We start from the raw sequence: 27,093 nt of genomic DNA, 5'->3' as shown, positions 1-27,093 counted from the left end.
CAGGGATCTTTCCCAAAGCAGTGTCTCTCTAAACGCAAAATTGGGGAAGTTTTAAGCTAAGGGGGCATGCATATTCATGAAGGGGCTTGAGTGGTGTATGCATCTTCATGAAGGAGCTTGAACAGAGGAGAATTCAGCATAAAATCTGGGCAAAAATTGACAAAATTCAAGCTTTAGTTGATTCAAGTCAGAAAAGGTCCACATCATCATTCCATCCTCTACCTGGGAACTCAAAGATGTGTATCAGATTGTTATGTATATCCCTTGAGGAGGAACTAGAACTCTGTTTGATCACTGAACTATTGTTTCTTGATTGCTTTTCCTTTATTCCTGCATTCCCTCACTTCCCTTAAGATATTTAATTATGGAGACCTGTTCAAGGGTAAGCATTGTGGCTAGGCTTACATCACAAAATAGCTTAGGCCAAAAATGGCTTCTCTTATGTCAAGAAAGCCATGCCTATTTCTTTTTCTCTGGGTATCCTCTACCCCATCTCCTTACATCTCTTACATCTCTTCTTAGCTTTCTGGTCATTGGAGTGTTTATTCACCTGGTTACAGAAATGGTTTCAGGGTTTGAGTTGACCACAGTTGATTCAGGGAGAGGCAAACTTGGGACTTTTGGTGGAATCTGGGGAAAGGGATGGCTTTTTTTTTCTGCCAGGTTTGCTAGTTGGTAGGATAAGTTGGGAGAATCTCCAAGCATGAGGTCAGCACAGAGGAAAGCAAAGTCAAAAGGCTGAGAAAGAAAGATGCTATCTCATGATCTCAGGTGTATCTCTGGATGCTCTCATTTTTAAGGTGGCCATTCCCTCTGTACATGCCAGTTACTGAGTCAGTAAATTACCTCTGTGGTTTGTGCTAGTTTGGCTTGGGTTTCTGACACTTATAAATGAAAGTAATTTGACAAATGCAGAATCCAAAGCCTGGACTCTTTCCACATTGCCAGTAGTTGCCAATCCTAATTGTACATCTGTGATTCCTGAATATCTTTTACAAAATACAGATTTCAGGCACAAATCTAGACCTACTGAATCATTCCCAGGTTGGAAAAGGTCTAGGAATTTCTTTTTAAAAGCTTCCCTCCAGATCACTGTCATTGTTAATCTGCATGTTAGAACTGGGGAATCACTGCTGCACAGCACAGTGCTACCACTTTACAATTTGAGAAAGTCAGACTCAGAAAATTTAAGTCCCTTCAGGAGGCCATGTGAGATGGTCACATCAAGTCTCCTGAGTAAGCACTTGTCTACTAAGTCTTTGTCTATTGCTGTTTTCCATGTGCTATACTATAAAAAATAGTCACACTGCTCTTTCTTCTTAAGTTAGTAATTCTCTTAGTTTGAGTCCCCTAGAAAATGAAGTCTGAGGCAAGAATTAAGTACTGATACTTTACTTGTATGATGCTGTCTGGGAGGAAGAAATTTTCTTCTACTCTTCTAGGTTCTTCTGATTGGTCTAAGAATTAAATTAACATGAGACAGATTAATAGGAGAAAGTCAAACAAAGTTTGATAACATGTAGACATGGGAGACACCTAGGAAAAAGGAGTAACTTGCCAAAATGGCCAAAGCCCTCACCTCACATACCATCCTCAGCTAAAGACAAAAGAGGATGTTGAGGGTTAGGGGGAGAGTCGGTTGTGGGAGGTGACCCAGAAAAGCACAGTAAACAAGGATGATTGTGATACAGACTTAAATCATTGCCTTCTCCATTGATAAGAGTTTCTAGAGATTTGGTCATCCTCCTCTTCCAGGTACAGAGAGGGAGACACCCTTACAAATGGAGACTTCTCTTACAAAAGGGCAATTCCTACTTGGTTTTCAGAGCCTTTAGCATGTCTGCTGTGGCTCAGAAAATAACCAACTTAAAGCAATTAATATGCTAATGAGACCTATTTTAGGGTGGCAAAATTCTGCTCCCCTACAGTGCAGTCTCAGGGCAGTGAGTGAGAAAAAACAGAAACAAGGAAGGGAAGAATGGGAAGCAAAGCAATGAATGACCCATGAGCTGTTACACTAATGATCTTACCTCTAGGATGAGATGTAACAGGTCACTCAGCAGGTGTCACTTTTGAAAAGTTGTGTGTACAGAAAGTGCCCTGAGCAGTCAGTGTGAGAGAGGAAGGAAAGAAATATCTCCCGCCTCCTGCTCCTGTTTGCCAGAGTTTACTCCATGAGTGTTAATGGTCCTAGGCTTCAAGGTGGCATTCCCTGGCCTCATGGAATGCCAGGTTCTATCCCCTATCATGGCAAAAGAAGCCCCAAATTCTGAGGTTGGGACTGTTCTACCTGTGTGTAAAGCAGCAGCCAAGGGGTTGACTCCATTAGTTCTAGAGGAAGTTACAGGTCATCCTCAGGCAGAGGAACACGGAGGTGGAACAAGTGGTTGGAGGTGGTGGAACCAAGGGAATCTCAGGAAGCACATAAAATGTATCCCTTACAACAATGTTGTCTTATTGTTAATATTTTAGAGAATTCTAGTACACTGCCGCTTTCAAGAAAGACGCTGTCCAGTTTCCTTTCTTTTCCCCTACCATCTCTGCTGACATACTTCAATCGCAGGCCCTGAGCCAAATCTCATCTCAGACCCAGCATCTAGGGGCCCATCTATGCTGATGCCCCTCCTCAGCCACCTCCAACCCCCCACCCCATCTCCAGTGTCATCCGTGCTGTCTCATGAGTACTATTCCTAGTACCAAGGTGAACTTGAGTCTGCTTGCCTGCACAGTAAAGCCAATCTACTGACACCTGTTTGTAGTGAAGGACATGCAGCATTTATTGCAGGTGCCAAGCAAGGAGTCCAGGCAGCTCGTGTTCAAAAGACCTGAACTCCCTGATGGTTTTCAAGGAAGGAGTCTTAAAGGCAAGGTGAGGGAGAGAGTCGCATCGTGTGCGATCAGCTTCTGTGCAATACTCTGGTTGATGTTGCGGTAATAGGGCAGTGTCACAAAGATTAACATCATCAGTCCTCAGGCTCCAGCTGGTCTGGGGACTATATGCTCATAGTCATCATGCAGTTAACTTCTTCCATCTGGTGGAGGTTTTAGTATCTGTAAAATGACTCAGGAATGTGCACCAGACTGTTATCTTTGTCCTTTAGGGAGGAACTAAAGATTTGTGACAGCTATATGACTGATTTAGCATTTAAATTGTTACGAGTTCTCCTGAACTAACTGCTGTTTTTGTTGTTGTTGTTACTGTATGTTCACATACTATGAGTAATTAATTCTTGAAACAGCCTTTTGTAACTCAGGGCAGGCCTGGGAAATGAAAGCTTTTCTACAAACAAGGGGCAGGTGGAAGATGGAGTGGGGGGGGCAGTGTCTGTCCTGGGAAGGCCCCATAGGGTCCCACTTGGTTCCATTCTGACATTAAATCTGGCAGCCCTGGCTCCTCATTCATATGATCTCATCCTTGTGATACATCTCCCTCTTTTTCGTGTGTTCCACTACCCAGGCATAGGTTTCTACTTTATTTTTTTAAATCCAGGTGTGTTGTTACCAGACTCCTTCCCTGGGTACTGTTATACTCTTCCTGCCATCCACCCTTGTTCTGACAGCCCAAAGCCCCTCAAACAAGAATCTCACCCCTGAACTTTGGATCCTGGGTCTTTCTTGACTGTGGACTGGCCTCTGATGTCAGCCTGACCTAGTTCTCCTTTTCTGTGGACCACTTACCTGATTATAGTTTCAGTTCCTACTTTTGAAAATCCCAGTCATAACTATTGTTTGACGAAAATGCCTTTCTTATCTGGCTACCTTCCCATACCTGTTCTCCCATAGTCAGAGTTTACAGCTTGCTTAATTGCCATTATGGGTCCTGTCCTAACACTTTTGTTTTTGTCAGCTCCAGCTTCTTTCTTTTTACTCCACCCCATGCGATAATGAGATGAGATTGTGTCCTATATTATCAAATAAAATATAATTTAAATCAAATAATTTGCATAAGCAAGTCAAAATAATTATAAGATCCATGACTGTGTATTCTTTATCCTTATAGTTTTAATATAAGATATTTTCAGTTGGATAAATGTCTTACTTTGCCTTTTATCGTTTCATAGCTGTGGACATAAAGCCTGCCTGCAAGTAAAAAAAATTTGAACTTTAAGCAGTCTTATTTTTCCTATTAGGTTGTCAGTAGTGAACATATGCTATGCAAGAGTACACTTAGGGAGTCATTTAATTGAAAATTGTATAACCTTTTCCCGGGTCTAATTCCTAGAGAATGTGCTTTCTATTGGCTTGCTAACAGTTCATTCAGACTAATCTACACACTTAGTAAATCAATCTATGAGAATTTAAAACTCAACTCTGTTCAAAACATTTTATGTTTAATACAAAACAACTAGAGAAAGTTTGTGGTATTCAGAATTGAAAATGCAAAACACAAACTTAATTTGCTATCTGCAATCCCTTGCTTCCTTCCCCATGGAGGGGTTAATTAGAATGTAAGATCTTATTTTAGTTCTTTTGGAAATTTTGTCTTCTGAAAAAAGTTATACGAAAAAGACAACTTCCTAGTTTAAATAATGGCAAGCTACAGTTCCACGATAGGCTCTTGCCTAATTTTCCATTAAATGTTCCATGAAAACATACAGAAATTCAATATCAATGGAAAGTAAAGATAACAGCCGCCAATTTGCATAAATCCTATGAGGAATTCCCAGTAATTACTGAGCTGATGTGACCTGATTGAAAAACACATTTAATAACCTCCATAGGCTCATGCTCAATTAAAACATAATTAGATATAAAAAGGAAACAGTCTAGTCCCATGATCTGCCTTTCCCTCAGAAATGTGTTATCTGCAACCTATCAGAAAACTAGAAAGCTGCCTCCTAATTGCAGACCTCCTGGTACATAGTAGGTGTTAAAATATTTTTTTAATGAATGAATATATGTGAAAAACTTTCCAAGGTGATCCTCTATTAACACTTCTCTGTTTGTACCTCTCTTAAGAAAACAAACCACTGAACTTAAAATGACTGTAACTGTAGAGGAAAATGTGGAAGAATATCATTTCATCATAAGCATGTATAGAACCTAGCATGTAGATCTGGTGGTGGTGACAGAGAATGGAAGAGTCCAAGTGCTTTTTGGTACATGTTATTGGTGGGATTAGAGTTTATCCAATAATGGGAAGTTGGCGAAATTTTCTAAGATGTAAATTTTCCCCTAGGTGATTTGAAAACTACTAGTGGATATAAGAAAATATTCCCCCAACATCTAATAGATGGATGCTTGTTTGATACAGGATATTGACCCAAGGGTATGCATTGAGCTACCTCCACATTTAGATCTAAGAGATCAAAATGAAAGGGAAGTGAGACCCTGTACAAGTGACCACTTAGGAAAGATAACCCTCTCCTATTTATAGAAGCAAATAAGAAAAGAAAAGACAGAATGGTTTTTTAAATGCTAGAAGTTAAAAGAGTGACACCTAAATTCACACTTAAATAAATTATCATGAAACAGTAGAATGGCAAAGATAAGAGAAATTCTGAAAAGCAACAAGAGAAAAAGACATTTTCAAAGGAACAGAAATTATATTGAAGGCAGAATTACCAGCAGAAACAATAGAAGCCAGAAGACAATGATATTGTACTACTGAAGCAAATTAACTGTCAGCCTAGAATTTTAAATCCCAGTAAACTATCACTCAAGAGTAAGAATGAAATAAAAATATTTTCAATTCAACATGAAATTGAGACAATTTAAAACTCATAGATAGTTGCTAAAAGAACAAAGGAGAATCTACTTATGGATGAAGAAATTGAGCTCAGAAGAAAAACTTGGAATCAAAGAGCAGTGATTAATACAATAATCACAAAATGAGATATTAAACAGAAATGTCATTAATCACAATAAATATAAAAGTTGATATTTTCACAATGGAAAGTGAAATACAGCTTTATGCTATTTACAAAATTACCTGGTAAAATATCCAAAAACTTATGCCAGGTATTTACTAATTAAAAAATAGCTGGCATAAATATAGAATAAGTAGGCTTTAGGGAATCACCTGGTGGTCCAGCGGTTAGGACTCGGCACTTTCACTGCAGGGGCCCGAGTTCAGTGCCTTATCAGGGAACTAAGATCCCACAAGCTGTGCAGCACTGAAAGAAAAAAAAAAAGAATAAGTAGGCTTTAAGGCAAATAAATGTATTAATTTAAAAAGGAATACTCCAATGTAGAGAAAAATTTTGAACTTATTTCCACCTAATCACATAACCTCAAAATGTACAAAGAAAAGATGGGCAAATGTGGAAGAAAAATGAACAGATCCACAGAGTGGGAGATTTTATTATACATCTCTCAATAATTGTTACAGCAAGCCAATAGAACATTAGTAAGGCCCTACTAGACTTGACCAACACAATAAGGTTAGGTATTCCTTTACCTATTAAACCTAGCTTGACTATGCTGGAAATAATTGGCAGTTCTTGCCATTTACTTATTATAGCACTTTCATATCTCTCTCTGGTCTTTTTCCTGTGCTTTAGGGTGCCTGAGGAGATGTATAGATATTGCCTTTCAGCAAAATTTGACAGGGAACTGCATACCAGTCTTTTCTGCTTGCAGTTACTTAGAAACTTCATGTGGAAACAAGTGTGATGCTCTCAACTATTTGGAATTGGTTAGGAAAGAAGGTCACATGCCATTCTCTTAGCATCCACCACACTTTCTTTTTCCTTCCTCAATTCCAACTTCCCTCTTCTTTATTTTTATCCTCCTTCCATCTTCCTTCTTTTTTTCTTTTTTCCCTTTCCCTCTCTTCCTATCTCTCTTTCTTTTCACCCTTAAATATTATTTTAGATATTCTTGGTGATAGAAAAGCAAAAGTAATTCAGCCAGCCTCTTTTGAAGTGATAAGATCCATCTTAACCAGTATTTCACAAATTGAATTTGTCAGTAATTAGTATGGGTCTCTATCATTTTAAATTATTGTTATTCTATTGAATAGTATAATAAATTTGACAATTTAAGCAGCTGAACCATTTCAGAAAATGGTTTTACCTGAATGGATGATATTAATGAAAACATTTTACAAAATAAATCAAGCACACTCTTAAATTGTAATTGCTGAACTTTTTTCTTTTTTATAGGAAATCTTTTGGCATACTTCAAGATTTTGATATTAAATGAGTAAACTCAATAATGAGAAATTGTTAGCACATAATGAATCGATCACTTACTTTGCCAGAGTATTTATGAGGCAGATGCTCATGTGCCGAAAAGAACATAATAAAGTAACTAAAATGGGTAAACTTCCAACCGGCATGTGATTTGGTCCTTTACTTGTGTAACAGGAAAAAAATCTACACTAAAACTTTCCAGTAGTAGACGGAAGTGGGATTAGCAAATAGGCCAAAAAAAATTTGAAAATATAATTACTCATACATTAATTTACAACAAATATATATCTGTTTAAGTTCATTTTATAAATGAATTCATATCATAAATTTATTTATTCATTCTCTTGATACCTCATTTTCTGAATTAATAATTTCTGACTATTGATTGCTAATGATATACTTATATAATTAACTATAGAAGTTAATGAACAATTTACTGTATTACTTAGTCTGTTCCACTTTTCTGATGTACTTTCATATAATCATGGAATGTTAAAGCAGAAAGAAACCTCAGAGATCAGTTAATCAAATTATATTCTTTGGGGACTTCCCTGGTGGTGCAGTGCTTAGGAATCTGCCTGCCAGTGCAGGGGACATAGGTTTGATCCCTGGTCTGCGAGGACCCCACATGCCGCGGAGCAACTAAGCCCATGTGCCACAACTACTGAGCCTGTGCTCTAGAGCCAGTGAGCCACAACTATTGAGCCCACGTGCCACAATTACTGAAGGCTGTGTACCTAGAGCCCGTGCTCCGCAACAAGAGAAGCCACTGCACTGAGAAGCCTGCACACCACAACAAAGAGTAGCCCCCACTCTCCACAACTAGAGAAAGCCCATGCGCAGCAACAAGGACCCAACACAGCCCAAAAATGAATACATTTATACAAATTATATTCTTTAGAGGTCTAACATTCTTCTAAAGTGCTTTGGTTTGTGTATAGGGAGGCTGTGGAAGTGAATGGGAGGTTCTAGTGCCTTCCTTCAACCAGATTGACTCTAGGTTAATTTGTTTTATATATTGAGATTCTGTCGTAGATATTGTTCAGATACATACCCCCATCCCCACCCCCACCAAGCCAAAAAATAAAATGTTTGAAAGCTACTGATCAAATCTCAGTCCTTAATTTAAACAGATTTAAGAACTTGAATTCAGAAAAAACAAAACAAAGAAAACCTCTGTTTGTCCAAGATCACACAATGTAGAAGAAGAACTAACACTAGAAAACAGAATTTTTAACTCTTAGTTGAAGGCATCTTTCACCTCACCAGTTTAATGCACATATCTTGCTTTGCAGTTAAGACATGGTAGATTGTTTCAGTAAAAGCCCAGGTGGATCATATCTGCCTGTACGCGTTTTATGTGGCCTCTGTGCCCTGGTCTTGGCCATGCGACTTGCTTTGGCCAATGGATTATTAAGGAATGTGAAAGAAGCAGATATGTGATAACCGTTTGTGCACAGGGCTTTCATTCTTTTGCTACTGGTAATTCTTCTGTACTGTATGAAAAATATTGGGCTCATCTCATAGAATATTAGAGAGCTCATGGATAGAATTCCCAGTTGAGGTCCTAATGCATGAGTGAGCCCAGCCAATACCACGTGAAGCAGGTAAGCTTTCTCAAGCAAGGTTAGACCACAGAATCATGAACAAATAAATGGTGGGGCTTTTTTTTAGGCCACTAAGTTTTGGAGACTTTGTTATGCTATGATAGCTGACCAAAACAGTGGTATTGATTTATTGTCCCAACCATGACCTATTCTAGGATCTGAAATTACACGTTTTTTTAACAGCAAAATTTTGCAATTTATTGAAAAAGACAGAATATAGGACATTTAGGGTGTCCTGACAAAGTCAATACATGCTTCAGGAAAAAATCATGAAATACAGGGACATGTTCTATATAGAGAGAATGCCTGGAAACCCTCTGACCCATGGACACCCCTCAATCCAAGCTCCTTCTCTCACTGAACTTTTTTTTTATATTGAAATATAGTTGATTTAGAGTGTTGTGTTAGTTTCAGGTGTACAGCAAAATGATTAGTTTTATATATATTATAGTTTACTACAAGATACTGAATATAATTCCCTGTGCTATACAATAGGACCTTGTTGCTTATCTATTTTATGTATAGTGGCTTATATCTGCTAATCCCAAGCTCCTAATTTATTCCTCTCCTCCTGCCCCATTTCCCCTTTGGTAACCATAAATTTGTTTTCTATGTCTGTGAGTCTGCTTCTGTTTTGTAAATAAGTTTATTTGTATAATTTTTTTTAGATTCCACATGTAAGTGATATCATATGATATTTGTCTTTCTCTGTCTGATTTACTTCACTAAGTATGATAATCTCTAAGTCCATCCATGTTGCTACAAATGGCATTATTTCATTCTTTTTTGTGGCCAAGAAGTATTCCATTGTATACATATACCACATCTTCTTTATCCATTTATCTGTCGGTGGACATTTAGGTTGCTTCCACATCTTGGCTATTGTAAGTAGTGCTACTATGAACATTGGGGGTCAATATATCTTTTCGAATGAGAGTTTTCTTCAGATATATACCCAGGAGTGGGATTGTTAGATAATATGTGCTGGATGCCCATTTTTATGGGTTATTTTAAAAACCGTAGATCACACCAACTTCTTCTAGTAGCTAAAGTTATATAAAATTAAGTATTTTTATCATGAGATTCTCTGTTTATGTTCCTTTATTTTCTTTAGTAACTATAATCTGGTAAATTTAGGTATATTTGGTTATCTTTCATTGCAGAACCCTAGCAACTCCCATAGTTACTAGGATCACCTGCAAAGAAAAGGCCCCAAGTGAGCTACATGTAATAGAGTAAGGATGGAAGGGACAGGTCCAGAATGTCCCTGACATTTGAAATGCCCAGGTCAAAAGTACAATGGGAAACCCATATACCATATATCTAAATTTTGAAAGTGGTAAATCAAGCTAACAAATTTTTAAATAGAATATAGTCTATTATTCCATCCTGAGAAATAACGCTTTATACCAAATTAGAAGACCAAGTTTGAATTCAGAATTCTTGGGCTCCTCAGAGTTTTGCACTAGAACATAACAACACAGGATAGCTGGGCCCTGGGCATGTGCCCACCCCATTCTCTTTCTTCCTTCAACTCTAACGTGTATCATAAGAGGTCTTTTGTACAAATTTGTGGGTACCTCAGCTCACATAATTAATCTTGGTCGACATCTTCCCCTTAATAGCCACCTCTTAGTTATTCTTCAATTCTAAGAGTCTTCCAATAGGAGGACTGACATAGGGAAGAGTTCTGTGCAGGCACTGGAAATGGGATTAAAGCACTTTGGATTGTGAATTGTGACACCCATGGACTTGGAACATGGGTGGGGCTGGGCTCAACATAGGCCTGTCCCAATGGGCCCATGTCCTCCTTGCACATGCACGGAGACAATGACAGAGGATATTCAGAGTAAGGTTCTAGGAAGCATGAGGCCCAGGACAGCAAGTGCTTGGTCTGAAGGTAAGTGTTAGGTTGGGGATCCCCAACAGCAGACCCTGAGACCAGGTCTTGAGAGCAAGTAGTTTGAGAACTGATCTCAGGAACCATAGGTAGGAGTGTGAGAGAATGAGAGACAGCAAAGAGAAGAAGCCAATTCAAGGAGTGTTCATGAGCAGTTGCCACTGTGAGCAATTTGGGTTCAGTTGCACTGGGGAATCTCTATGAGTTGGGGTAGAATTCACCTCAGTTATTCCAACCCAAGGATAAAGAAGCTGGGTTATTTTTCCACTAGTTTGATACATTATTTGTTGAGGGCTGCAGCTGCAGGCATTAACTGTCACTTCTGGCCTCATCCTTGCGCGAGTTAAACACCTTCTTATGACTGGAGAAAGCCCTCAAGGAGAAAGGAGCCGTTTTCCATAAAGCCATTGGCCTGCTGGGAGGATTAAATGCCAAGGGGACATGGCAGAGAATGGATGACATCTGCTACAGAGCAGAATTGGAAAGGACTTTGAGAAAACATGTCCTTAAAAGAGAGTGATATTATGGTGGCACAGTGTGGCCAGGAAAATTTCCAAGTTTCTAAATATGATGTCTCTCCCTCTGCTATTTTATATCTAAGGGGATGTGGATACTGCGTGATGAATACCTTAATCCACAAGCAGCTTCTTGTTGGTAATATATGATAATATTTCTACTTTTTTTTCTAGCATTAATCAATTAAATTATTTCAGGTAATTAAGAAAAAGAAATATTGTTTTATCAATATATCTTCAGCAAAACCATCATTTCCACGAATTCCACTATTATGATGAATTTCTTTGTTGATTCGTAAGGGAGAGGGGCTGGCATGGCATATTCCTTAGGGCCTTTGCTCATGAACATTTCATAAGTTGGAAAATGTACACTTAAGAATGTCCTTGGCTTTCACTTTCAGACTCAGTATCAATAGGAAATGCATATTTTTAGGGAAAAGGAAATAGTGTATAACATAAAGCTTTTGATAGAAGCTTTAGATTTGAGCTTGTGCATTTCAGTTATTGTTTACTATGAAATGGCTAGTTATTCTTTGTCATTGATGAAAATAATAATTACTGTTGAGTTGATTAAATTTCATATTCTAAGCAGTTTAATTTTATTTAAATTACCTAATCTAAATATTTTCATTTCAATCTGTTCATGCAAGAAAAAAATGTGGTTTCTTCCTTTCTCATAATAAAGCAACAAATTTTAATCAAATAATTATCTCACCTGGTTTGTTCTAATGATGTTGTCACAATTTAAATACTTTTCTCAGAATGAAAGTAATCAATGAACAACAGATGATAAAATGTGCCTGGAGTCCTTTTTGACAAGAAAAAAAATTTATTCTAAAATTAGATTTGCACTTGAATAGGATGGAATAAAAATTATAACATCTGACAGCCTCTGTTTCCTCCTTAGACCAGCTGAGAATCTTGGACTTTGGTTAGATGTAATATAGATTTCAAGTGTGATCCACTGTCATTGTTTTTTAACATATAATATATAACTGTGACATTATACATAACATATGACATACAGCAATATACAACACACAATATATTCTGTATAATATACGATGATTATATTTTTATAACCTATAACACAACATATAACACACACATACACATCCTCAATATGTGTTAAAAATGATTTAAAGCATTTAATGTTCTTGCAAGAATGACTGGTCTTCTTGGCATATAGACTTCAGTGTATTTGAAAACAACTTTGCCATTTTTAACATCTGAGGTGTTAAATGTGAGTGAATTAAAATTATAGCCAATCTTAATACTTGTCTGGTCCATTGGTTGATAAGCTTGATCTGTTTTCTTGGTTTCGGAGAATTTCCTTGCACAGAATTAGGCTTCTAAACATTTTTTTAATCACTTGTTTCTCATCTATAACTTAAATACTTTGGCTTTAGCAGTGAAATTTGTATTATGTTATTATACTGCATCCTCCTTTAGGGTTGAGAGATTTTTATAACTATTTTCTCGTTTCATGGAGAATAAGAAAATGGTGACCTTCAGAGAAGAAGTAGTGTTGCTTGGAAGGAAAGGACCAGCATAGATAGCCTGCCCACCGTAAGAAATGATATTAGCTATTAAGGTATATGGTATAACAAGGTGATATGAGAAGTATTCATTGGACATGCCTCTTTTGGCTTCCCTTGGTTATTAACTATGAAAAAGTTATTTCTGTCTGCTGGTCAAGATGCAAATTATTTTGATTGCTATGGGACAGAGCACCTCTATGCCATAGAAATGTGGCAGATAATAATGTTTACCAAATATTCCACGTGTCTCTCAGTTCTCAGCCCCTGTAGGCTGAGATAGAACCGTGTGGTTGGGTCTGACCAATTCACTGTGATGTTTGTTGACTTTGGGCTGAGCACTGAAAAGCCCTTGAGCAAACTTTCAGCTACTCTTCCCCTGACCCATAAACTAAGGAGGAGAGGTTTACCTGGGTCCCTCAGTGGCTTTATGGAGCAGACCTTCCTCTGACCTATGCAGGATATATTCTGTCATTAATAAAAAAGTAAACTTGCTTGTATTGCCCAGGAGGCTAAGGGGTAGTGTGTTACCTTGTTATAACCTAGTCTCTTTTGTATTATATCATACAATTAAATACAATAAAATAAAATATTGCTTTACCTGAAAATGAATTTTAGGATTTATACTATCAAAAATGATTAAAGTATTTTTTAATTGTTTTCATATTCGCAGATGGATCTGTTCTAGTTCCTTTACGATTTGCTCCTCTCAGTCCTGGACGCTACCCTTGTAAAATCTTGTTGACATCAAGGTATGACGTGCATGTCTATTGCATTGAAGGTGTGGTAGATGCAGAAGGTCCAGAGGCCAGATTTGATTTTGTAACACCAGCATTTGAAGCCCTTACCCAAAATATTCCAATAGTAAGTACAAACTTGTTTCTTTTGTACTTTTCTTCATTCCCACTGCCACTGTCTCAAAGTCCTTCAAACCTCTCATCTGAACTGTTACCGATTCCTAATTGCACTATGTGCTGCCATTTATTTCTCCACATTAATGTCACAGTTTTATTCCTGAATATAAATGTTATCATATTACTCACCTGATTAATCACTTCTGCTGGATCTCTTTGCTTAAAAAATTAACTCTAACTTCCTTAACCTATCGTCAAACCAAGCAGAGTGGTGATCTCTCAGATCACTCTGCTCCAGATTCAGTTGTGATCTTAACACTTGTTTAAAATGGGCTCAGAGGCACTAAGAACAGTGATTGGCTGTAGCTTGGCTGTTAGTGGGTGATAATAGCATACACAAGGGTAATATAATTATAAGGAATTTTGAATTTTTTACACTGATATTTTTCTATCTCTGATATTTTTCTGTCTTTATTTTTATGCTTTAGAATAATACAACAAAGAAAGAATGGAAATGTCAAGTTACTATAGAAGGAAAATGGTTTTATGGACCTCCTGTTTTACATGTTGGACCAGGTGAAACTGTGAATTATCCTCTCACATTCAGACCTATTTTGGAATGTGAGATTATGGTATGAACTCATTGATTTTTCCCCTAGCATTAATATGTCAATAAACCAATGTGTGATGTTAACCTATATAATTTATGATAAATTTTCTTGCAGAAAAATTATATTTTCCATGAATTTAATCTATGCTGTTCACTCTGCTTAAAACTGTAATAAATGTTGTAACTTCAGGGATAAATATTCTGAAATTCATGATGTCATAGGCTGTCAATATTTATGTCTAGATTATTTTTACATAGTATGTTTAACAAAGTAAAATCATTGCTTTGTTTTTATTCAGTAAGGAAGTTTGTACTTGAGAAAATATTTTCTTAAGTTATATTTCTTTGGCAAGGATGTAAACAGGCATATAATTGCTATGTATGAGAATGTCTCTTGAACTGTCACTTAGAGAAAGTGAAAAGAAATAAAGAGCATTTCACAGGAAATTCATCTTCATTCGTTCAGTAGAAGTATTTATATATAAACTGGAAAAGTCAATGACTAACACCTCCTTGAAAGCTCATTTCATTAATCAGATTCAAAATTACTAAGATAGAAGAGATTGTTGGCATCTGACTGTCACTCCTATAGAGCTGAAATTTGGCTGATTTGTCACAGGGCAAACTTATTCTACAGAATGAAGTAGATGGTATGGAGCATGTCTTTGACATAAAAGGGATTGGAAAAAGCCCCTCAGCCTTGGAACACATCACCATAAACTGTCAAGTGGGGAAGATAACAAATAAACCCATAATGGTCCCTAATTATACAACCAGCATCCTAGCATTTAAGGTAAGGTTTTTCTTTTTAGTATGAAAGTGTTTTCAGAAGGAGTATATTGAATTATATGAAATTTGAAAACATTTCATTTTATTTAACTAGGTGAAGCAGTGTGACATAAGGAGGTGGTTAGAATTCTCCTTTCTATTAGTCCAACAGCTTTTAAAGTGCCATTTCGATTATGAAGTTGAATTAGCACCAAACAAGTTTTATATCTAAGTATTAGTATACAATCATAAAACACATTAAAATTTACTTGAGTCATAGGTATTTTCACTTGAAGAAATTGCACATGATAATGAAAGATATTTTCAAAAAAACTTTTAAACAGCTTTTAAAATTGTAACGTGATATCTGCAGGCATGAAATTTCAAAAGTGTATCCTATCATTTACCAGTATGAATACTAGTGGGAATGTGAAGAAATGCATAATTCTTTATACCTTTATTTTTTATGAGGCTTTGTACTTGGACTTTCTCACTTGATTTGTTTAAGCAAATCTGAAAATAAATTTTTCTACTTCCCACTCCCATATTTATCTATCTACAAATTGTGTGCGGGATAGAATCCTCAAAGAAGCTTCAAATATCTATCCATCATAGATGCCTGAATCTAGTTTTAGAGGGTACTTCAGAAGTTTAGAAATTCTCTGGGTTTGTCCTCTGCTTTTTTGGGTAATCTTGAAAAATATCTGCTTTGATTTTCTTCTTCTTTACTTACTGGATTGCAAATAGAGTGAATATTATGAATGAAAATCTCATCTTCTCACTCCCCTGCTAAAACTCTTCACTCATTTCTTGCCTTCAGGATTGAGTCCATGCTCTCTGAAGTGACTTTCATGTGCTTCAAAAGCCTGTCTGCTCAGCTTCATCTCTTACCATTCCTGGCTCCAGCCACACTTAGGCTATTGTATACAGTATTTCGTTTTACTACTGCCTGGAAATCGCTATCCAGTTCCCTATCTTCCACTTCTCTGTGTCTAACTCCTTTTCATTCTTTAGGGCAAATCTTAGATGCCACTTTTCCAAGGATACTTCTAGATCCCCATAAACCTGGAGTAGATGCCTTTCATGTGCTTCCACAGCATTTTTTTTATCTTTCCCATCATCATGTACATTACATCCTATTGCTATTACCTGTTCTCCACCAGATTATGACCTGTGAGAAAAGGGGCATGCCCCTCATATCCACACTTTTTCAAGGAAGTTTTGTTTAATGAACAAACATAATGGGTGACATTTCAAACGAAAGGAAGGAAGTAGAGAAAGAAGGAAGGGAGGAAACGAGAAAAAAAAAATGACTATTTGCAGTTGCTATAAATAAGGAAAGAAATCATTTTTCCGCCACTCCCTTTCCCCTTCCTGAATTTACTGGTGAACAAGAAATCCTGTCTTAAGAGTTTGATGAAAACAGCTTAAAGAAAAAATTATTTAATTTCTTAACATTTGTTATTTCATTTTGTTGTTATGGCAGAGGTGATGTCTGTAGTTTTTTAAAGTTTTTATTCCTCAGAATAAATACATTTTTTTAAAAATGTAGGCCTTTAAAAATAATAATTATGCTATATTAACTATACTTTTCTACTTAAATCTAGAAGTGGAATTCTACTCATAACAGAATTACATTCACAAGAAATAATAAAGTCTACATTTATATTGTTTCAATACACAAATAAAACTGAAGAATCTGGTTAATTTTACGTTTAGAGTATAAATTTTCAGTGAGGCCCTTTCTGTAATTAAAGATATTACATATTAAATTAATTAAATGTCATTTTGTTAAGATATTAATAATACTGTTCAGGTATTCCAGTACTTCTATATTTCTATATTTAAATAGCACCAGCAATTATAAAACAACAGAAACATGTTTAAAACTGAAAAAACATTTGTTCCTAGAGATATTATGAATAAAGTATCACCTTTCTTAATTTGAAAATCATTATTTTTAATCAACATGTACTAATGAGCATTATCAATTTGGCATTTCTTTTCATTAATAATATTTAGTTTATTGCTGGTATTTCAATGGAAATTCTATTGAGAAACAACTGAGATGCTGCTAAGGAGAAAGGCTAGGCTCAGAATCTTTGCTTTACAGTGTCAGGTTTCATCTTGCATTTGCTTTGAGACTACTGAAATGCTTCTGATTCTCCATCTTCATTCTTCTATGTGTAATGTGAAGTTGGCCTCTGTGCAGTCAGGGCTGATTCACATTCTTCCCACCCCCCCCCCCCAATACCTTCCTCATCATTGGATTATTTTTCTTAATCTGTAAATATTCTCAAATATTTTCCATTATAAGATAAAACTTGTCTCTAACAATACCCCTTCAACTCTTACCCTCTATATTTTCCATGACTGCTAAACTTGAAAAAGCTGTATTTACCTGATCACTTCTTATTTCATGGTAGTCCATTTGTAGCTCCTCTACTCTATTGAAACTTCTACCACAAAGATCACCTGTAAATATTGGTCAAGAGAAATCAATTCTTTTCCCAGGTTATTTGCCTCCAAACTCCTATAATGTTTGCACTGTCTATCTGCCTTCTTAACACTCTTCACCCTTTATTTCAATCATTCTTTGTTTCTCATTTCTATGCTATTTCTTGATTGTTACTTATCTGGTCATTTTATTCCTCTAGCCTTCTCATTTCCAGTGTTTACCTTCTAAAGTGTTCTTATGTCTGTACAACATCCCACTTGGCAGTTTCTTGGCTTCAAACTATCATCTAGGTACAGATGCCAAATTCATACTTTTACTCAAGATGTGTTAGCTTCAGCTCCTCATTTTCAACTGTTTGCTGTACACCTCCACTTTGACAATCCGCTAACAACTCAAACTCAGTATATTCTTCTCATATCTTTTCCTTGTTCTATTTTTATTGCTGTTATTATTCATTTGGCATTTTATCAAAGTGACCAAGTAGTAGGAAATAGTGATGTGATAAAGAAAACAGGAGACCTGGGACTTCCAGAATGGTGGAGCAGGGAGCTTTCATAAATCTATTCCTCTTTAAAAGCAATAAAAACACTGACAAAAATTGTCAAAATGAATATTTTTAGGTCTTGAAATTAAACAAAGATTTCAAACAATCTGAGGAGTATTTATTCAAGAAAAACTCTGAATCCTGGTAAGAGCATGGTGATTTGTAGCATTTTGACTTGACCTATTTCTAACCCCCTCTCCTCAGCTATGCAATCTTGCAATCACAGTAGCTGTGAAAACTGCAACGTTGCAAAAAAAGGAAGAGGCAGGCTTTGTATGGGTCTCCTCACAATTCCCATCCCCAGTACATTGTCACAACTCGACCTTTCTCGTAGCTCTCTAGCAACACCCCACCCCACAAGTAAGGTGTTGTCATCTTTTGACTTGTCTCATATCTTGCTCTGATGGAAAGGCCCTATCCTCAAGACATTTGACAAAAATATGCAGTAGTTTGACATTGCAGTTGCCTAAGGCTACATAACAGTTGTGGCCAACTAGAGTTTGCCCAAAAACTTGAAAGGAAGATCTGGGGGATAAGGTGTCTGTACGGGATTTTAAAACTCTGACATATCCCTGGGGAACAAGCTGGCTACATGCATGTGCACAGTGGTGGGCTTGCCCAGGGAAGGCCTGAAAGGGTGCCAGTTTTTTCATCTCTGGCTGACGGAGAGGTGCTGTGTGAGCTGGAATTTAAGGCTAAGATAGAGTTGTAAACTACCTGAGTGATGAAAGTATGCCACAACATGTATGCAGTGCTCCTTGACAAAGGTTAAAAGATTTATTGTTTCAGGCATGTAAAGAAACCTATGACACACTACAGGCATACCTCGGAGATATTTGGGTTGGGTTCTAGACCACCAACCACAATGAAGCAAATATCACAATAAAGCAAGTCACATGAATTTTTGTTTCCCCCAGTGCATATAAGGTTATGTTTATGTTTACACTATACTGTAGTTTAAGTGTGCAATAGCATTATGTCTAAAAAAAAAGTACATAGCTTCATTAAAAAATAGTTTGTTAAAAAATGCCAAAACAGTTACAGTAGTAAGATCAAAGATCACTGATCACGATAATAAATATAAAAATAATGAAAAAGTTTGAAATATTCCAAAAATTATCAAAATGTGACAAAGTGAGCAAATGCTACTGGGAAAATGGCACTTACAGACTTGCTCTATGCAGAGTTGCCACAAATCTTCAATTTGTAAAAAAACAAAAAAACAAAAAAAAAACCACCCCACAATACAGCAAAGTACACTAATGCAAGAATACAGCAAAGTACATTAATTCAAGGTGTGCAGCAAAGTACACTAATGCAAGGTATGCTTGTGTTACTGACCACTAAACTATTTAGTGGGCAAACACTACAGCAAATGCAGAATTTACAGAGTTCATCCGGAAAAATCATGACATCTACAAAGAACAAAGCAATAAAAACAAGAGCAACATAAACCATGGGAAGGTAGTGACCTGATTTCAAAAATGGCTACATTACCTTGTATAAAATATACATTTTTTCAACAACAAAAATTATGAGACAAAGAAAAAGGAAAGAAATAGGAGAGTATGGCCCATATACAAGAAAATAAGCAGTCACTAGAAGTTGTCTCTGAAGGAGCCCACATGTTGGATTACTGGACAGAGACTTTATAATAAAACCTTTGTAGATATGTTCAATAAACTAAAAGAAATGGCATCTGAAGAATTAATGAAAAACTTCAGTAAACAGATAATATCTGTAAATATATAGAAATTATAAAAAGATAAATTCTGCAGTTGAAAAGTACAATAAATCATTCACTATACAGGCTTGAAATATTTTCTTATTTCCCTTGGCATTTCTTCTTTGACTTATTGGTTATTTAGGACTATGTTGCTTTAAATTCCACCTATTTAAGGATTTCTCAAATTTCTTTCTATTTTTGATTTCTAATTTAATTCTGTTTTTGTCAAAAACATACTGTGTATAATTCCATCCCTTTTAAATTATTGAGGCTTCTTTTATGTCCTAAGACATGGTCTATCCTGGAGAGTATTCCATGTGTGCTTGAAACATGCTAAAAGGCATCCATGAAAATCCCACAACTAACATCATACTTAATGGTAAAACATTGAATGACTTTCCCTATGGTCAGGAACAAGACAAGGATTTCCACTCTTGCCACTTCTATCAACATTATACTAGAGGGTACTAGCTTGTAGAGTTAGTTAAGGACAAGAAATAGAGACATGCACAGTGAAAAGGGAGAAATCATACATTCTGTATTTACAGATATCATGATCTTAGAAAATTATACAGAATCCACTAGATATACTATCAAAACTAATAAATGAGTTCAGAAGATTTGCTCGATATGAGATCAATATATAAAAATCAGTCATTTCTATCCACTAGTGATGAATGATCCAAAATGAAATTAATAATTATTTATAATAGTATCAAAAAGAACAAAATGCTTAGAAACAAGTTTGACAAAAGAAGGTCAAGATTTGTACACTGAAAACTATAAAATATTACTGAAGGAAATTAAATGTCAAATAAATAGAAAGACATCACATGCTCATGGGTCAGAAGACTTAATATTGTTATGATGGCAATATTAAAAAAGATTGATACACAAATTCAACACAGTATCAAAATCCTAACTGATTTTTTTGCAGAATTTGACAAGGTAATCCTGAAATTCTTATAGAAATGCTAGGGATGCAGAAGAGCCAAAGCAATCTCGTGAAATAAGAAAGAAATTAGATGACTCACACTTTCTGATTTTAAAACTTACTACAAACCCTTAAATACAAAGCTATAATATTAAAGAAAATGTACTGGCATAATGTAGACATGTAGATGAATGGAATAGAATAGAAAGTGCAGAAACAAACCTTTAAAATAATGGTTAATCGATTTTTGACAAAGTTACTGCGAGAATTCAGTGAGACAAAATAGTCTTTTTTAAAAATCATGCTGAGACAACTCTATAGTCACATACAAAAAAATAAATTTGGACCCCTTAATTCATACCATGTGCAAAAGTAAACTCAAAAAGGATCATAGACTAAAATTTAGTAGCTAAAGCTATAAAAGTCATAGAAGAAAACTACAAGTAAAATCTTTATGACCTTGGGTTTGGCAATGATTTTTTTAGATATGACATTGGTGTGACAAAATAATAAATAAATTCAAAGTTGAAATGTTTGTGCTTCAAATGATACCTCGAAGAAAGTGAAAAACCAGCCCACAGGATGAGAGAAAATATCCACATGCCCAATATCTGATAAGGGCCTTGTTTCTAGGATATATAAATATCTCTTACAATTTAATAACAAAATGACAAGTAACAGTTTTTAAAATGTGTGAAGAGTTTTAACAGACAGTTCCCTAAAAAGGATATGCAAATAGATAATAAGCACATGAAAAGATACTCAACCGCGTTATTAAGCCTTAGGGAAATGCAAATCAAAATCACAATGAGATACCACTTCACACTCACTAGGATGGCTATCATAGAAATGACCGACAAAAACTTTGAGAGGAGCTGTAGAGAAATAGGAACCATCATGCATTATTGGTGAGAAAGAAAAATGGTGCAGCCATTTTGGAAAAGAATTTCAGAAAGCAGTAATTTAAAAGATTAAACATCCAGTGAACATATATCCCAGCAGTTCCACTCCAAGATGCATGTCCATATGAAATGAAAATCTATGTCTGTTCAAAAGCTTGTATATGTTTTCATAGTTGCATTATTCATAATAGACAAAGATGGAAACACCCCAAATTTCCATCAGCTTATGAATGGATACACAAAATGTGGTTATTATACAATTTAATACTATTCGTCAGTAAAAAGAAATGAGGTACTGATAAATACCACATCATAGATGAACTTTGAAAACATTATGCACGTGAAAAACTAGTCACAAAAGACCACATACTGTATGATTTCTTTTTTATTAATTGTTCAGGGTGGGCAAATCTATAGAGAGACAAAGTAGATTAGTGTTTGCCTGGGCAGTGGAGGGAGGGGACAGCAAGACAAAAGTACTCACTAAGGTGAAATTTGAACCTAGCCAACAAGAGTTGTTGTCAAATGCTGCCTAAATATTGTTTATATGCTCTATTAATATTGATGTAGAAATTCAATGAAATGGTTTATCTTTTGTACATCAAATTGCATAAAGAAAATTCTGCATGGCTTATAAAAACTGCTCTGATTGTCTAAGCATCAGTGATCTTGCTACAAGTAGCCACAGAAAATAAACATTGTTCTTTTGTTCTTTTTCTTTCATAGGTCTCAGATTTTTCTTCTACTTATATGTATTGTTTTTCTGGTTCACTTTTCATTTAAAAGTGAACAGTTTTAATGGAAGTATTTAAGTTAAATTTCAGCTTTCTCTGTGCTTTAGCTTATTATACTAATTTAATGGAAATGTTGACAGTATATAATTTGTGTTTTTAAATTCTCTTTTCTAGGTGTCTTCAGATCTTCCGATGGTGTGGGGAAACCCATACATCACCATAGACCCTGATAACGCAACTCCATATATTCTACACATATGCCCCTGGAAACGTGGTATATTCAAAGGTAACAAAATCATTAATAAAATATTATTAACTACCATGCTGGGAAATATGTGTGATGAGAGGAAATTAAAAAGTAATTTACATTTCCCCTTTCTAATAAATAACCCAGAGGGAAATTTACTTTTCCATTTCAGTCTTTAGTTTTCTAAATAATCAGAGCTTTGGGACATACATTTTATGTCTAGAGTGCTATACTTTCTTGTCCATTTATTTGAATTTATTTGTGGGGCAAATACCTGGAAGTAGAAATATTTAGTTAAGGCATTACATTTAAAATTGTGGTAAGCATTTTCAAATAGTTATACCAATTTATGAGCCAGACAGCGTCCTATGAGAATATCTCTTTATAGGACTAGGTATTATAAAAACATGTGCATATACTTAATTTAACATGAAAAATAGGTTAAAGGCTTTGGTATATGTGACGTTTTCTTCCTTTCTCGCTAATAAAGCGTTCCTTTATATAAATTGCTAGATGGTCCCTGAGATTGCTTGCTTCGGAATGCGAGTGAGGGGTATTCCTACAAAGCTTTTTATGGGAGAGGAAGTAAGAGGTGTAGAAGAGTAAGGGGGAAGAACTGAGGCACCTGTGATTCATCAAAGGAATAATTGTTCTATTTGGGAGAGAATTCAGTGCCCCATGGTGGTTAGATCCAGCTGAGGAAATTATTAAAATGTTGGTAAATGGATACAATTTAAAAGTGTAGAAAGCATACACCCAGTAGCAATCTTGTACTGCCTGGAAATACTAACTCATCCTTGCTTGCCTCAACAAAGAATGTTTTAGGAAAGGTCTAGACCTAGCATAGGAGGTGTAGAGAGCTGCTACAAAAAAGAAAGTACATAGAGAGTAGGCTGAATGCCAGTGCTATTAACAAGCAGAAGTGAAATTTCAGAATGGCAACCACACTGACCCAGTTACTACCACTGTAATAGAATATGCCGTGGGTGAAGAGCCTACCCGCCCACCCCCACTCTCTGCTTCTAGTTGGCTTGACCTCAGATGTCACCATAGTCATAGCTGTTAGCATCTTGTGAAATCTTTCCATCACGTTTTTGCTTTACAAAGCCCATTAATAATTCTCCATGTGATAGGTAGATTTTGAGCCAGAGTGAGCCTATTCCAAGCATTTCAATAAAGTAGCAGATTTTTTGCCATTTTAAATGTAATTCAGAAGATTTGAATTTAAGAAATATAAATTTCAGTTTTCATTTTAATCATCAAATGACAATTCTAATGGTAGATTTTCCTTAGTTTCAGAATTTTAAGTAGTCTTTTGTAAAGGGTAGCAAGTCATTCAGAATTGCTGTTGCTATTTTTGATATATGTAATAAATCTGAGTTTCCTGTTCTATAAAAGGCAGTGAGGTCTACTGTGTGTGAGAATGAACATAAGAAGAACTTTAAATGGTAGAATATTGTTGAATTAAGAGTGTTTACGACTCCTTTAAGCAAAGCGGAGCCACTGATCCATGAATCAGACTCTTAAAGTTATAGAAATGGAGCTAAGAAGAATTAATCAGATTTAATATCTTTCCTTTGTATAGTCATTTTTTGTTGATTTTGGCAGCGTTTCTGAGACCATAAAATTTCAAAACGTATTTTCACTGATCAGATAAGGACTCTGCGCATGCTGACTTGAAGGACTTTAGAAGAAATTTGGGGAAGTTAAAGGCAACTCAGGGTACATTTTTAGGTGGGGATGAGTTAGTAAATATTGCTGGCTACACGAGAGCTTTTGCAGGCTTCATAGTTTTGAAAAATTTTTGCAAGACATGTTCATGATTGTTCTTCCCAGGGCGGTCTCTTAGAGTTGAATTAATGTTGCCATTATGATTTGGACAAGCTGAGCCTGTAAAGAAGGCAAACTCCATTTTTATTCATATTACTGTTAGAAGGCTTCTACAATATATTAAGCAGTGTAAATGTAATTGCTTCTGAACAGTTGTTAATCTGTTGTAATATAAAGAAAACTAGACTAAAATTTTCATACATATATGAGAATGTTCCTATTTGTGCCGGTTAAAGCAGTACGTCAGTGTGTGTGTGTATATGATCGAACTTAAAAAAAAAAACAAAACTTTGTGCTCGTTTTCAGTTCTGTTCTTAATTATATGAACAATTATTTACAAAAGGCCTATAATTTGGAAAGTCTTGATAAGTATGGTAGTTATAAACAAAGCTGATCTTCATCCAATTACACTCTGTTAAAATATTTTCACAGATACTTTTCCTCATATGTTGGCAATACTCAATTGTTTGAGCTCCACTATAGGGTAACTTTTGAACTCTAGCCACCATAGCCCCTCTCTTTGGCCCCCTGGACTTCTCAACAATTGCGCAACAAATAAAGGGTTAAAACATCCCTCAGGACTTGAATCCAGCATCCTTTCTGATTGGTCAGAGCTGGAATATAGGTTTGTTAATTATTTCAAATATTAGCACTGGATACAAAGATAGATATCACATGGCTCCTGCCTGCAAGGAATTCATATCTAGTGGTGAAAATAGACATTCATAAACTGTCTCAGTACAAGGTACACACAAGTTTAAACATGGTGCTGGAAAGCATGATAGTGGGAAATGTTAACCCTAACAGTAGGAGTCCAAGTGGGCTTCTTAGGGGATAATGGGTTTGATCTGGACATTAATGAGCTGAGATTTATCAGCTGATGGTGGCGGGGGGACATTCTAGCAGAGAAAACAAACTTATTGAAAACACAGAGAAGATACTTTATGTAAATAATGAATGGAGGGGTGTGTCTGGAGTGTGTGTTTTTGGTAGTCAATGCAGAGTGACATACAGTTAGAAATACAGGTAGACTTTGTTGGACAGAGTTTTGTTTTACATGTTTTTGCAGTTGGAGCCATTGAAGATTTCTGAGGGGCATGAGTTAACTGAGTTTTAGGTAAAAAAAAAGTCTGGAGGTAATATATAAAACAGAGAGGAGGTACAAGAGAGGGTGGATAGATCTGAGAGATCATTTAAGGACCTTTACAGTATTATGGTTGATCAGTTCTCAATATTAGTTTGTGCCTCTTCTCCCAAAAGCAGACCCTGAGAAAAGTTTAATTGCAAGTAGTTTATTTGAGAGGTGATCGCAGGAAGCCCGCTGACTGAATGGGGAAGTAAGAGGCTCAAAGGAAAAAGTCAGAAAAAAGTAAGCTAGATATCAGATTACTGCTGAGACCTGGCAAACCTCACTGGGAACTTTCTGAGAGAATTGTCAAGCTGAAGGGTATGGAAATTGGGGTAAACATCCTCTCTTTTTCCTCAATGATTAAAGTTTGTTCTTAGGGCAGATTCCCATGGTAGTGGATCCCCACTGGAAAAGTCACAGGAAACCACTGGTGTGAATGTGAACTGTCTGCAGAGGGGATTTTCATGGGGCACTGAGTAATATGTGGCATATACTAAAGTAGGTGTGATGGCATATTGATTGGTAGGTAGAAATTTTGAGAAATGGATGGAATTGGAATTATCACAGCAGCCTGCAGTGAACTACAGTCATGTGTCAAGTGTGCCTATGTGGAGGTTTAAATTTGAATGCCTCTTTGGCCATGGAACAAAAAGTTAAGGTTGACCATTTAAGTGAACATTAAAGGCAGACCAAACTAGGCCAGTGATGGTGGGTTAAAAAACAGAACGGAAGTTTTGAGAAAAGTAACAATGGAAAATGATGCTATGGCAGCTTGGGTTTCCAGGGAATCAGACTCTGAGATGGGAGATTAGCATATAGGACATTTATTAGGGAATATGTTTTGATCAACACTTGTAAAAGGAAAGGTAAGAAAGTATACTGACCAGAGGGAAAAGTTGGGTTTCCGGACAGGCGGAATGAAGGCTTTTAGTTAACTCTTTCGGGCCTCTGAAGCTGGGATGGTCCTTTGGACTTGTCCCAAGCTAGGATAAGGGGACTGGGCCTTTATGCTACTGTGCTGATCAGTCATTGAAAGTGGACTGCGTGTGGAAGGAGGTTGGACCTTGGATGAGGTTTTTGCTTTTTTTTTTTTCACTCAAGGTGATGCCTAAAGAGGGCTTGACCCAATAGTCATCTTCTAGCATTATTCCTAATAGCAACAGAAATAAGTCCCTCATTCCTGAAAAGGAAAATGTTTGATGTAGCATAATGTCTACCACAGCTGCATTTGATGAAGATTGAATAAGGAGAGAGAAGGGAGAAAGGCCAGTCAAGTGTACTTCTGATAGTAAGCAACTCTAAGGAAGGTGATAACATTAACAGTGAGACAGAAGAGATCAGCAGGATAGATTTACTAGTTAGGGAGGGAAAGCCTAGTTCTATCTTGATTTGAACATTATCTTTTTGCGTCTATAAATTTCAGAAAAATGTAAGAATATTGAATCAGTTACCCTAGATATGAAAGCATAGAACCTTAAAGGAAAACAGACACACAAAGCTAAGCAAACAAAAACACCGTATGTAAAAGCAGAAATGTGTTAATGACTAAATGCATTAAAACATAATGGCTTAATTCTCTTCTTAACAACCAGAAAATGACCTCTCTGGTCATTAGAATGCAAAAAGCTAATATTACTGTCCATTATTACAGGATTAGTATG

The 27,093-nt window shown here is 36.1% G+C and overlaps 1 protein-coding gene across 1 annotated transcript in view; it reads left to right on the top strand.

The window, feature by feature from the left end:
* CFAP47 (cilia and flagella associated protein 47) overlaps window positions 1-27,093 on the top strand; it is a 474,307-nt gene that overhangs the window by 293,567 nt on the left and 153,647 nt on the right. The window contains exons 47-50 of the mRNA XM_057717674.1: window positions 13,370-13,560; window positions 14,039-14,182; window positions 14,780-14,953; window positions 22,401-22,512. Of these exons, the coding sequence (XP_057573657.1) occupies window positions 13,370-13,560; window positions 14,039-14,182; window positions 14,780-14,953; window positions 22,401-22,512 (621 nt within the window). The remainder of the gene's footprint in view (window positions 1-13,369; window positions 13,561-14,038; window positions 14,183-14,779; window positions 14,954-22,400; window positions 22,513-27,093) is intronic.

The sequence above is a fragment of the Hippopotamus amphibius genome, chromosome X (genome assembly GCF_030028045.1).
Source record: "Hippopotamus amphibius kiboko isolate mHipAmp2 chromosome X, mHipAmp2.hap2, whole genome shotgun sequence".
Lineage (NCBI taxonomy): Eukaryota > Metazoa > Chordata > Mammalia > Artiodactyla > Hippopotamidae > Hippopotamus > Hippopotamus amphibius.
The sequence above is the reverse complement of the archived record's forward strand: the minus strand, read 5'-3'. Positions and strand labels throughout refer to the sequence as shown.